The sequence below is a fragment of the Juglans microcarpa x Juglans regia genome, chromosome 6D (genome assembly GCF_004785595.1).
Source record: "Juglans microcarpa x Juglans regia isolate MS1-56 chromosome 6D, Jm3101_v1.0, whole genome shotgun sequence".
NCBI lineage: Eukaryota > Viridiplantae > Streptophyta > Magnoliopsida > Fagales > Juglandaceae > Juglans > Juglans microcarpa x Juglans regia.
The window spans coordinates 8878481-8890000 of record NC_054604.1 but is presented as its reverse complement, the minus strand read 5'-3'; the positions used below and the strand labels follow the sequence as shown (position 1 = coordinate 8890000).

Sequence of the window (11520 nt, the reverse complement as noted above, 5' to 3'; positions counted from 1 at the left end):
GTCACTAATTCTAAATGATGGTGTGTACTAACAAGAGTTAGTCATCACCAATAGTAAACAATACTGACGAATTTAACTCGTAACCTATACTAGACTCCAGCTTTTGATTGTATTATTTCTGATAAATAAATTTTGACGGCAAAATTTAGCTTGACAACAACAATACTTCATTGCAAATAGTTTTCTATTAGTGACAGTTATTTTGGTCACTATAATGTTTGTATCTGCGATGACATTAGTTGTCTAATATTAATGAAGACAAAATCTTTCGTCACAATTGCGTTAGTTTTTGCGACAATTTTGGTTTGATGGGGATTTTTTGGGACCAAGTATAAAACCCTTCTTATGATGAAATTGTCATCATTAAATGTTGTATCTTTCGCAACAGTGTGCTTTTGGCATCATTAATAACTTTTAACAATGAGATCTTTTTGACGAATGTGCGACGATTTTTTTTCTTTGCAAAAAAACTATTTACGACGAAAATTTAATGTTTAGCGACAAACTTTTTTCTTGATAACAGCTTTATTTCTTATAGTGATATGATATTGTTTGCGCAATCTTATATACCATGCATGCATCTGAAAAAAGAGGGAGACCAAATATATATAGAGTGGTGCTACTTTGCTACCTGCCTGTTGTGTGTCGCCTAGTGCAAATTCTACTTTTTATTTTAATTTTAATTTCAAACATTTTTTAAATATTTTTAAAAAATAAAAAAAAATATTAATACACTAATAGTCACTTTGTTTAGCTTTATTTATGTCTTTACTTCTATGTTTGATATGCCTGTAATAATATATCTATTTATTAATGCAAGTTACTTTCTTGAGAAAAAAAATAAGTAAAAGAAAAAAAATTAAAAAGGAACTAAATGTTTAAACGATCAAAATGAAGGGATAAAATGAGGTGGTATAGTAACATTAAATCAATGTAGAACTCATCCCACAAAAATTCTTGTGAATGAGAGTGTGTCTTTCTCAATATAAAGCCACTAGTAGGATCACTACTAACTGATGTGAGACAATCCACGTATGTGTGTGTATGTGTGTGTGTATATATATATATATATATATATATATATATATCATGCATATTTTTGACTTAGATCGATGAGAGACTTTTGACGTTAACAAACCCTAGTTAGCTCCTGTCCTTGATTTTTTGTTTGTTTTTATCCTCTTCTTAATTCGTAGCATGCAGAAAGTCATCCTTTTGTATATATATATATATATATATATATATATATCATGCATATTTTTGACTTAGATCGATGAGAGACTTTTGACGTTAACAAACCCTAGTTAGCTCCTGTCCTTGATTTTTTGTTTGTTTTTATCCTCTTCTTAATTCGTAGCATGCAGAAAGTCATCCTTTTGTATCGGCCTCAACATCCATCAGTAGGCCCCTCTCCAACTTTATCCATAGCCATTGCAAAGTCCACATGACGTCCTACCTACCTAATTTATTTTCATTCTCTTATGACTTATCTCATCTCACGTCTCAATATCTAAATTACAAACGAGATAGAGTGCAAAATGGGTTTTGGTGGATGCATGTATTAATTTAACATCCCGGCCATCTAGCTAAAAACTACTTAAACTTGGTGGCAGGAAATTTGTTTCATTGAGTCTATATATATATATATATATATATATATATATATATATATATATATAATTAAGTCGACATCTGTGGATCTCTTGCAACACATTAATTGAGAACCATATCTTCAAACATATATATTAATATGCTTATGATCCGATCCATGCATGTCACAATATCTCTTTTATATTTTAATTATCGAATAACATTTCATACAGCAAGATTCGCATGCATGCATGCTGTATTATTTATCATCTCTATTTGAATTATATATAGAAAGCGTTAAAGCATGAGAAGATTGTAAGAAATCTCGATTTAAGAAATCTGCTAGCTTTCAGTTAACAAGCAAACTACTACTAAATTATAAGTTGATTAACATATCAAGAGTACTAGAACGTACTAATCATCATCTAGTCCTATTAATAATTATACATGACTGATCAGAGAATTAGACACTAACTAGCTAGATAGATAGATAGCTTGAGATCAAGAGGGGAATTAAAGTCATGATCATGATTACATTAGAGATTGTCAATATCTACAAAATACTAAATTAAAGAGCTGCATCCTGCATCATCAACTATATATACTACATATACTGGCTGATCCAATCCATGCCCGCATGAGCGTAATAGAATGTTGTGGTGTTAAAAATATCCGTGTATGTATCCATGATCTCACACTCCCCAAGAAATGGTTGGCCGGCGCCGGCCATGGTGTCCACCGACGGTGATGAACTCGTGCTGTTACTTGGAACCATCTCGGCCGGTAATTGGGAGGGCCGCTGAATCTCTTTCTCCGCCTCCGACAGCCGTTCCTTCAGCTTCAACACCTGCAACAAATTTAAACGGGAATCTAATTCTATAATATTTATATGTGGGATTAATTGTCTCATGATCTGTGAGAGGAGTCTAGCGAGTGATATAATAAAAAATAAAATAAGTTAATTAATTAATATTCTGTACGTTGATCACGTGGTGAGTGGGCCTTGGGAAGGCCCAACACCCAGCAGCCACCTTAAACAACAGTGTACGGGCAACGTCGGATGTTGTTACCTTTTTTGTTGTCTCGTGAGGTGGAGTACTACTTATGCTGTTCTCCTTATCTTAACTCACAAAGCTGGATGGCATGGCTTTCTTCGAGCCAAGAGCTCATGCATGTTCTTATACAGTGGGTCATCATCTCGTTCTTTTTGTTTTTTTGAGTGGATGTGTTTGGATACAATAAAACAAGAAGGAAAACAAAAACTAAAAAAAAACAAAAAAATTAAGGAACTATTTTTGTATGCCTCCCTCCCCTTGTTTTGGACTTTTAAGAAGATACATAATTATGGTACAAACCCAAACTAAGCTTGCAAATGGTTTGACGACGCTCCAGTTTCGCATTCTAAACAGACTCGAAAACAGGTCAAAGAAAGAAAAAGAAAACGGACTTCGAAATCCTTTTTCTTCTTTTTTTTTTCTCGGAAACCAAACAGTGTCCCTGATCTTGTAAATGGTTTGAGCAAGGTTGTTTTGCACACATCACAAACTCAAAAACAAAGAAAATATATATATAAATATTAATTGCTTCAAATTCACTTTGTGATCTTCCTTTTCTCCGAAAGCAAACGGGATACGTACGTAATTTATAAACTAAAGCCTAGAAATGAGTGATAAAAATCAGATACGCAGAGAGAGAGAGAGAGATCAGAGAGAGTGACCTCAGACTCAAGCTGGCATTTCTCAAAAATCGTGCTTTCGTGTTCTTTCTTCAAAGCAGAGTACTCTTCCTCAAGTTTCTTGTTCTTCCAGCGTGCCCTACGGTTCTGAAACCAAACGGCAACTTGGCGAGGCTCAAGACCCAGTTCAGAAGCAAGCCTGTCCTTTCTCTCCGACTCCAACTTATGTTCATTTCCAAAGTGAACCTCAAGAAGATTCACTTGCTTCTCACTCAGCTTCCTCTTCTTCGCTCCTCCGTCGCCAGCGTTTCCTCCTTTACTCTTCTTCCGGCGTCGTCGAATTGGTTTTGACGTCTGATCACCTGTAAATTATTCAACATTATATATATAAATATATAAACTACACATAAACCAGCATAAAAAAATATGGATTTCCTAAGCTAAATTCAAAGAGAAACAAACCTTGTTGGGTTACCATTTGGGTGTATGCATCAGCGTAGCATGATTGAGAGAAGTGTACTATATGATCATCCTCACGGTTCATGTTTGCTGGCATCCTCTCTCTCTCTCTCTCCTTTTCTTTCTCTGGCTCGCTCAAAAAATGAGCTTTTTTCTCTCTTTCTTGTTCTTAATGATCAGACCCAAATGGCCAATACTGTTTGTTCCATGAAATGATGAATGTCTTAGGAGCGACGACACACCATATTTATAAGCGAGGTGTTCTTATCTATAGCTAGCTACCCAACTTTTGTGTCCCATTTAGAACTTCTTTTAATTACCAAACTGTCCTTTCTTTTTTGTTTCGGTGCGGTTTGGATAGTGAAGTGAAGTGAAGTGAAGTGAGATAAGATAGTTTTAAATAAAAATTAAAAGTTGAATAAAATATTATTAGATATAATATTATTTTTGAATATTATTATTGTTTTGATATTTGAAAATTTTAAATTGTTTATTATATTTTGTGTGAAAATTTAAAAAAATTATAATAATGAAATGAAATGAGGTGAAACGAAACGTTTTTACTATCCAAACGGGCTTATATGGAATATGGAATATCGGCCTTGTTTTCCATACTCTACATTTGTGTCAAAAAATATATATAAAATGTAATAGTACTACTTCCTTCCCTTCAGTCACAGTTTGTGACTTTTATTTATTAATAAAACACTTATATATATATAGTACATGTACAATATACGAGTCATTATATATATATATATATATATATATATATATATATATATATAAACACCATCTGATGTCTTTATTTTTGTTGTTTTTCAAAAATTTCATGGTTCCAAATTATTAATCTGTTCCGAGAAGGCCAGGGAAGACATGCATGGAGGTGCATGCAAGACATGCAGCAGGAGATGATCATTACTAAATTGTTATAAACACAAACACCAGTTAATTAGGTAAAGAATTCGAACATTCCGGCAGGATACCATCAGATCAAATGGTCCTAATTATTAAGGGACACTGATTACTTATAAATAGTTGATCGATCTTCTAGGTTGGGGGGCCTGGATTACTCTGGACATTGGAGTAGTACTGATCTGCAAACACATGACGTACAAAAATGTTGCTAGCTAGCCCCGGCCATGCCAGAGAGTGTGTTGGGTTTAGATCGACTTTCCTGATTAAGTAATTAAGTAAGAAGGAAAGGGTCATTATGGTATGAACCCAGAAGTCTAGCTATATATATATATATATATATATATATATAGCTAGAACTACAAGAATCACTATCACAAACTTGTTAGGAAATATTGGATATATATTTATATGGAGGGTGGGGATCCCAAACCTGACCACCTCGAATTCAGTAAACAAAATGGGTGGTTGGCCTGTGGATTTGGACAAGCTGCAAGCAACTTTTGTTGTCCAATTGGGTGGTATTCTCCTCTTTCTATGTTTTCTATAGCCGAGCCGTCCTCATTTAGATGAGCTATATAGCTTTGGTTCGTTATGGCTTTCCACTATTTCTATCCATCTCATATGTCCTGATCATGCGTGGCTCGAGATGGGCGAAGAAAATGTAAAAAGTATTTAACCTCAAAAATAATATATTTTATAATATAAAAGTATAAAAGTACTACTTATACGTTTTTAACAAATTAATTAGGGAAACCCCAGTGACCCTATTATTATATAAACCCTAGTTAAACAGGATGAAAAGAAAGGAAAAGAGATAAAGGGAGTGATGAGAGAGACAGAAAACATATAAAAAAAAATTATATTGAGGGTGTGTTGGAGCACATGATGATGAGGACAGTGCAAATATCGTCATTGTTGACGTACGTCTTTGGGCTGCTCGATCGATCAGACCCATGCCATTTGGGAAATAACTTAGCCTCTTGTGTAAACAATGCAAGTGATATATTCTACCCTTATTGGATACATGATGACTGCTGATCAGATTCCCCAGTTTTCGCAATGGTAGGATAATTAGTTGGGTTGCGATAAACTTGTACTACTTTCCCTATAATGTACAAAGTTTTATCCATTGAACTAAAATATGTGTTATCCATATCATGTGACAAAGATGGATGTCTATTGGAATGAAGTTAGAATGAAGAAATATGTCTGTATGTCGTCACTCATCCACAGATATTTATATATGAAAAAATAGTGATAAACATCATGAGTTTGTTAGAGGAAATAAGTTTCTAATAATTTATAATATATATATATATATATTTACAAGCTTAATTGTTTATTAACATATCAATTAATAAGCGAGTATTAATATAAAAATCTTCCAGATTAATTAGTTAGTACTATAATATTGTAGTACTGTTTGATGGGTTCCACAATAAATGGCATGTGTGTTCATATTTATGAAATCACCACTTGTCCCAAAAGCTTAAACTGATGGGAAGATATAGATTTTATTATTTGTATTATATTCTTAACACTTTCTTTCACGTGTGGGTTAGTCTCTTTCTCAATGAATAGGTCCAACACATGAAATATTTAATTTAATGGATAGAGTGTAGAGTTAGGGTTTGAGCTCAAGACCTTTGTTTTGGAGGTGGGGGGTTTATGCCATTACGCCACATGAAGAAATTCACCGGCCTAACTCATATCATAAAATCGATTTCACAAGAGATAATTGTTTATTCCTTATAAACTTGCCCAAGACTTTGTCTACAAGTAATGTGAGATTATTTCTCTACACCCTTCCTCACATACAGACCAATATATTTTTTTTTTTGAAACTTGTCATGGGGTAAATATCACGGGCCTAACTCATTTTATAAAATTGGTTCCACAAGATATGATTGTTCATACATGCCTAAGAGCTTGTCCACAGATAATGTGAAGTTATTCCTCAATAATATTATATATCGATCAATTTGTAAGTAACAAAACTCATGATCATCGATGTAATTATATATAATTAATTCTTTATAATGATAATGTAATTTTTTTTTTGGTTAACAAAATAAAACTCATGTATTGATAAGGATGAGAGCAAGAGGAGACAAGTTCCATTTTAGGTTATATATCAGGAGATAGATATAGGGATGACAAGTGCAACACTGAGCACAACTTTTCCTTGTTTTCTGCCCATGACAGAACATGATCACGAGCACCTTTCGTCCCATCTAGATCACATGAGGTTTGTGTGCCTTGACTAACTTTCCGGGAATATTCAAGCTAGCAACTTCGACAAACAAAGGCGTGATTAATTAATAAAGCTTCGATCTGTATGGAACTCATGAAAAGGCAATCGGGAGCTCATGAAAGGGCAAATAATGAAAAAAAAAATTACCACAAAATGTGCCAGTTTTGTTTTTAAACGCAAGGCCATGAGGTTAATATATATATAGTCATGTCGAGGTGATGGTAAATTTTAGGAGGCATTAATGATCCTTAAGGATGGATGCGAGTGATCATAAGAATGCTATGTTATTAAAAATTAATGTTTATATGAATAATTTAAAAATCAAAGATCTTTTATGACAAAAGTAACTTTCATGCCCAATAACTTTCAAGCTGTCTAAGCCGGTTGGGTCAAAATTTGTGCATGTTAGACTTTTCAATTCAAGCTGTGGTCAAAATTTATCTGGTAGACCAAGGGCGGCTATCTTATATATATGTAAACGGTCCAGATTAAACAACTAATTAATAGGCACAACCTACCCAAAATATGTTCACAGTTGTAAAATCACTACTTGTCCCAAAAGTTTAAGTTCATGAGAAGAGGTAGATTTATTATTTGATATTTTAACACTTCTCCTCACTTGTGGACTAGATTTTTCCTCAATGAATAGGTCCAACAAATGAAATATTTAATTAAATGGGATAGAATATAGAGTCAGGATCGAACTCAAAATCTCTGCTTTGATACCATGTGAAATTATCACTTGTCCTAAAAATTTAAGTTCATGAGAAAATATAAATTTTATTATTTTATATCTTAACAACAGCTAACTTATAAGTAAGTACCATATTATAAGCTGCATTAATTGGACAAGCTGGTGATGAATTATGGGGGGAGACAGATGATCTAGAGATTTATGGTGAAAATATTAATTATTATTACAAATTAATAGACTGAAGGCCAGGACTCGTAAAAGTAGAAAGTCTTGGAGTTAATATTGCTTTTTCTAATTGTTTATTATTCTGCTAAAAAAAGTCAGTACTGGAAGTGGAATATTAATTATTGATTGATACTTTTCGTAAAAGGATTCTGTTTGCATATTATGCACGTGGCTGCGTCCATAGCTTGTACATATTGGTAGATGTAATGGTAGTACAAATTTTATATTAGAAGAAAATTATTTATTTATGATTAATAATTTTTTATAAAAATAATTATTTTTTATTAAAATGAGTCTATAAATAGTCATTCTCGTTATAAGTAATCTATTACTTATTTTTTTTGTAGTATACCTTCTTGCATGTTTAATTTGCACGAGTTTTAGAGAGATGGGTTTACATCCATTATTAAATATTGGATGTAAACATGTGATTATTGTAAAATTATCATTAATCCTCCCCAAAATTATAAATTAAATTGAATCAATAAAAACGAAATGAACAACATATTATATTATATATATATATATATACTAATATACAAATTAAGGAGATCATCTGCATCTAAGTAGATCGAAATGATTTAGCAAGTAGAGGCCGATCGATATAAACAAGAAATGGTGAATAAACAAAAGAAAAGACAAAAGGTGGTTGAGGGAAATGTCGGAAGCTGAAAGTAGTAGAGCCAAGTCCATGGGAGGTGGACCAAGCTGAAGAAGAAGGAAACCAAGCATTTAGAAAGAGTGAAAAAGACATGAGGTTAGGTTCTGAGGGGGAAGGAAGGAAGGAAGGTAAGAAGGAAGAGGAAGGAAGAGGCACATGGGGAGCAACACATGGGAAAAACATGAAAACAAAAAAACAAAAGAATGTACGCGTGTCACCACCCCCACAAAGTTCCCTTTGGACCACATATTCTATCCATCCACGTGTGGACTTAAGCTTGGGGTAGACAGTTTGCACGGCACGCCTGCCCACCAATTACATGATATGGATCTCTCTCTCTCTCTCTCTCTCTCTATATATATATATAAATATATATCAGAGCTATGACTACTCCATCCGGGGCCCGGGGACCCATCATGCACCAATTAACCACTCCATCCGGGGCCCGGGGGCCCTTTCATGCACCAATTAACCCTAGTCGATCGCCATGCATCTCTCATTCACTCCATACTCCATACGTCATTTTCATTTCATTTCAAATTAGATGAGACATGAGAAGATGAAACATATATACTATTTTTTTTTTCTATTTTACATATATATATATATATATGAGTTTTATTATGTACAAATAAGTTTGCGTATCAATCTGCATATTAATGTTATTGTCTTCATATTATAAATTTAAATCAGCACTATTTTTAATAAAATTTACTTTCTAAGCAATCATATTGATTGAGTGCGCGAATTCGTACTCAGAATCACTTACAATTAGATTTTTTCTATATATATATACCCAGCTTTGTACGTAATATTTATATTTTCAATGAGAAAGAAAATATGTGTCATCTTATTTTGCAATTTTGATCCCAAACTATTATAAGTGACAATTTGAATCCTAAGAATATATATTAAAAATGGACATTTTGCATTCTTTATTAAGATTTGACGATCAATATATAGTCATATGTTGGGTCATGATCTAGTTTTTCTTTCATCTGATCAACGTCGACTATAATTCAATTGGGACATGAAAAGCATCAGTTTGTAATAGTTTGAAGTTGCAATGAGTTTTGATGGTTGAGTATAAAGTATAAAACTCTTATAAATATATATATATATATATATATATATAGTTCAAAGGTGTAAAGTGATCATGTACTTTTCCCTTTCAATTACAAGTTGTCCTTCATGTACGTGGTGTTAAATGGACCATTAATAATGCATGCCATATATCTCCCTTTCTGTCAAATAAGAAAGTAAAAATGGATGGTTTTAAGAATTTTATTTGAGCATATTTGAACTTTATTAATGGGATAGAAAAAAAAAAAAAAAATTCTGCTCCTCCAAGACAACTTATAATAAGGTTTCTTCACAAACTCTTTAAAAATAGCAAATATTATATACAAGATTTTATCTCACATGTAAGGTGGTGGAAAAAAAGGAAAAGAAAAAGAATTTTCAAACCAGCTTTGTTATACGGTAATCAACATGTCATTCTCATATTCCTTGTGCAAACAGCTTTATCTAGAAAAATGAAGTCATTATGGTGTTCATGGAAGAATATTGCCTCATAGGTTAGTACGTACAATTATTTGCTAGCTTTGCTTTTGAGCTATATTCTGAGAGTGCATGCATCTGCTCTGCCAGCCCTTGAATTATAGGAGAGTCACTCACTCTCTCTCTCTCTCTTTCATCATTATCAGCACATAAACTGGGGTAGGACTGAAACAGCAATATGTATGCAAGCTCTTTATGTCCATATAGGTCATGAATCCCATCGCTACACGTGGAGAGTTTTTGATGTTCAGATAATGTACCCGAGGAGCAAAGCTAGCTAATGCCTGCAGGCCAGGCCGGGAGTTGTCATGGGAAAGGTGGTGGGGTAGAGCGAGGAAGTTGTCAGAGAAGTTTGGAGCACTGATTGGGTTTGATATTTGTGTTGTGTTGTTTAGTACGTGTGGTCCAATATTTATTTATGAGCTTTTAGTTGCCATATGGGTCGACGTTTCAACCAGGGAAATGGACAAAGTAGTACTGATACCGAAGGCTGTCTTTGCTTAATTTGCCATGGCATGAGCGCTCATACGAAGTTGGCTAGATCGACTCTTGAAGGGTAAGCCATTTCGAATCATGATCAGTTTTGCTGTTATAAGTGCGTATCTAAAAATAGTATTTATTGTATGATCCAATATTGTAGTTATAAAATACGTTTTGTTTATGCTAATTAATTGATGTAGGAGTCACTGATGTGGCAGCTAGACTTTTACATCAGTAGCGATCTGTTTGATGTAGCTGCAGGCTTCAAATTCAAGAACCCGGCCAGGTATTTTTCAAGCCAACGAAGTTTAAAGTAGAGACAATAGTAGTATAATATATATATATATAGCAAGGATTAAGGGTGGATAAGGATGAAACTAGAGAGAGAGAGAGAGTTAGATTATTTTAATTAAAGCTCAAAGTTAAGCTGGCAGCTAAAGCAGTACTTAATCGTGTCATGATCTTTGTGAATATTTAAGGGAAGAAAGAGCAAAGGTTGGCTGATCATGAAGATCAAGATCATGCGCATGGCCTGGAGGGGATTCTTTCATTTGCCTTTTGAGTTGTTTTGGAGTACTTTAATATATATATATATATATATATATATATATATATATATATAATGTGGTCCTAATTGACTAATTAAATAAACAAGTACCCCAAAATAGTTAATTGGCATAAATTAATAGGTGTCATCTTTATCCCGACACTTCCACCTCATGTTTCCCAACTTCCAACTCCTCTTTAATTAGATGCTAATTGTTGATGATGATAATGATGATGAACAGCTAACCGCTAATTGGAGATTAAGATTTCACACTTAGTTTAGCTAATCAAAGCTATCTGCCACCCTTGATTGAGGAAGATGCTGAAAAAAAAAAAAAAAAAATCCTTCATGAACATGATCATGTAAGCACATTTGGAATCATCTTACTTAGCATACATGTGGTATGCAAATGTACCACATCTAATTAACAATTGGTTTTCCTAACAGATCATCATCT

General features: G+C 33.4%; 1 protein-coding gene across 2 annotated transcripts; it reads right to left on the bottom strand.

Moving 5' to 3' along the window:
* Nucleotides 1-1937: 1937 nt before the first annotated feature.
* Nucleotides 1938-10176, bottom strand: LOC121268818 (homeobox-leucine zipper protein ATHB-21-like). Of its 2 annotated transcripts, XM_041173085.1 has the most exons (4): nt 10154-10176; nt 3728-3839; nt 3308-3627; nt 1938-2437 (listed from the first exon to the last, which is right to left on the bottom strand). In XM_041173085.1, exons 2-4 carry the CDS (start codon nt 3819-3821, stop codon nt 2195-2197), a joined length of 657 nt encoding a protein of 218 aa, XP_041029019.1. In that variant the 5' UTR covers nt 3822-3839; nt 10154-10176; the 3' UTR covers nt 1938-2194. The 2 variants fall into 2 exon arrangements, with proteins under 2 accessions (XP_041029019.1, XP_041029018.1); XM_041173084.1 differs by lacking the exon at nt 10154-10176 and having other exon boundaries at nt 3728-3958.
* Between the last annotated feature and the right edge of the window lie 1344 nt (nt 10177-11520).

Excerpts from the sequence above, each read along its gene's own strand:
- LOC121268818 (XM_041173085.1), bottom strand. The coding sequence starts at position 3,821 with ATGCCAGCAAACATGAACCGTGAGGATGATCATATAGTACACTTCTCT. Across the intron at positions 3,628-3,727 it reads CCAAATGGTAACCCAACAAG|GTGATCAGACGTCAAAACCA; the intron begins GTTTGTTTCTCT and ends AATAATTTACAG. Across the intron at positions 2,438-3,307 it reads AATGCCAGCTTGAGTCTGAG|GTGTTGAAGCTGAAGGAACG; the intron begins GTCACTCTCTCT and ends AATTTGTTGCAG.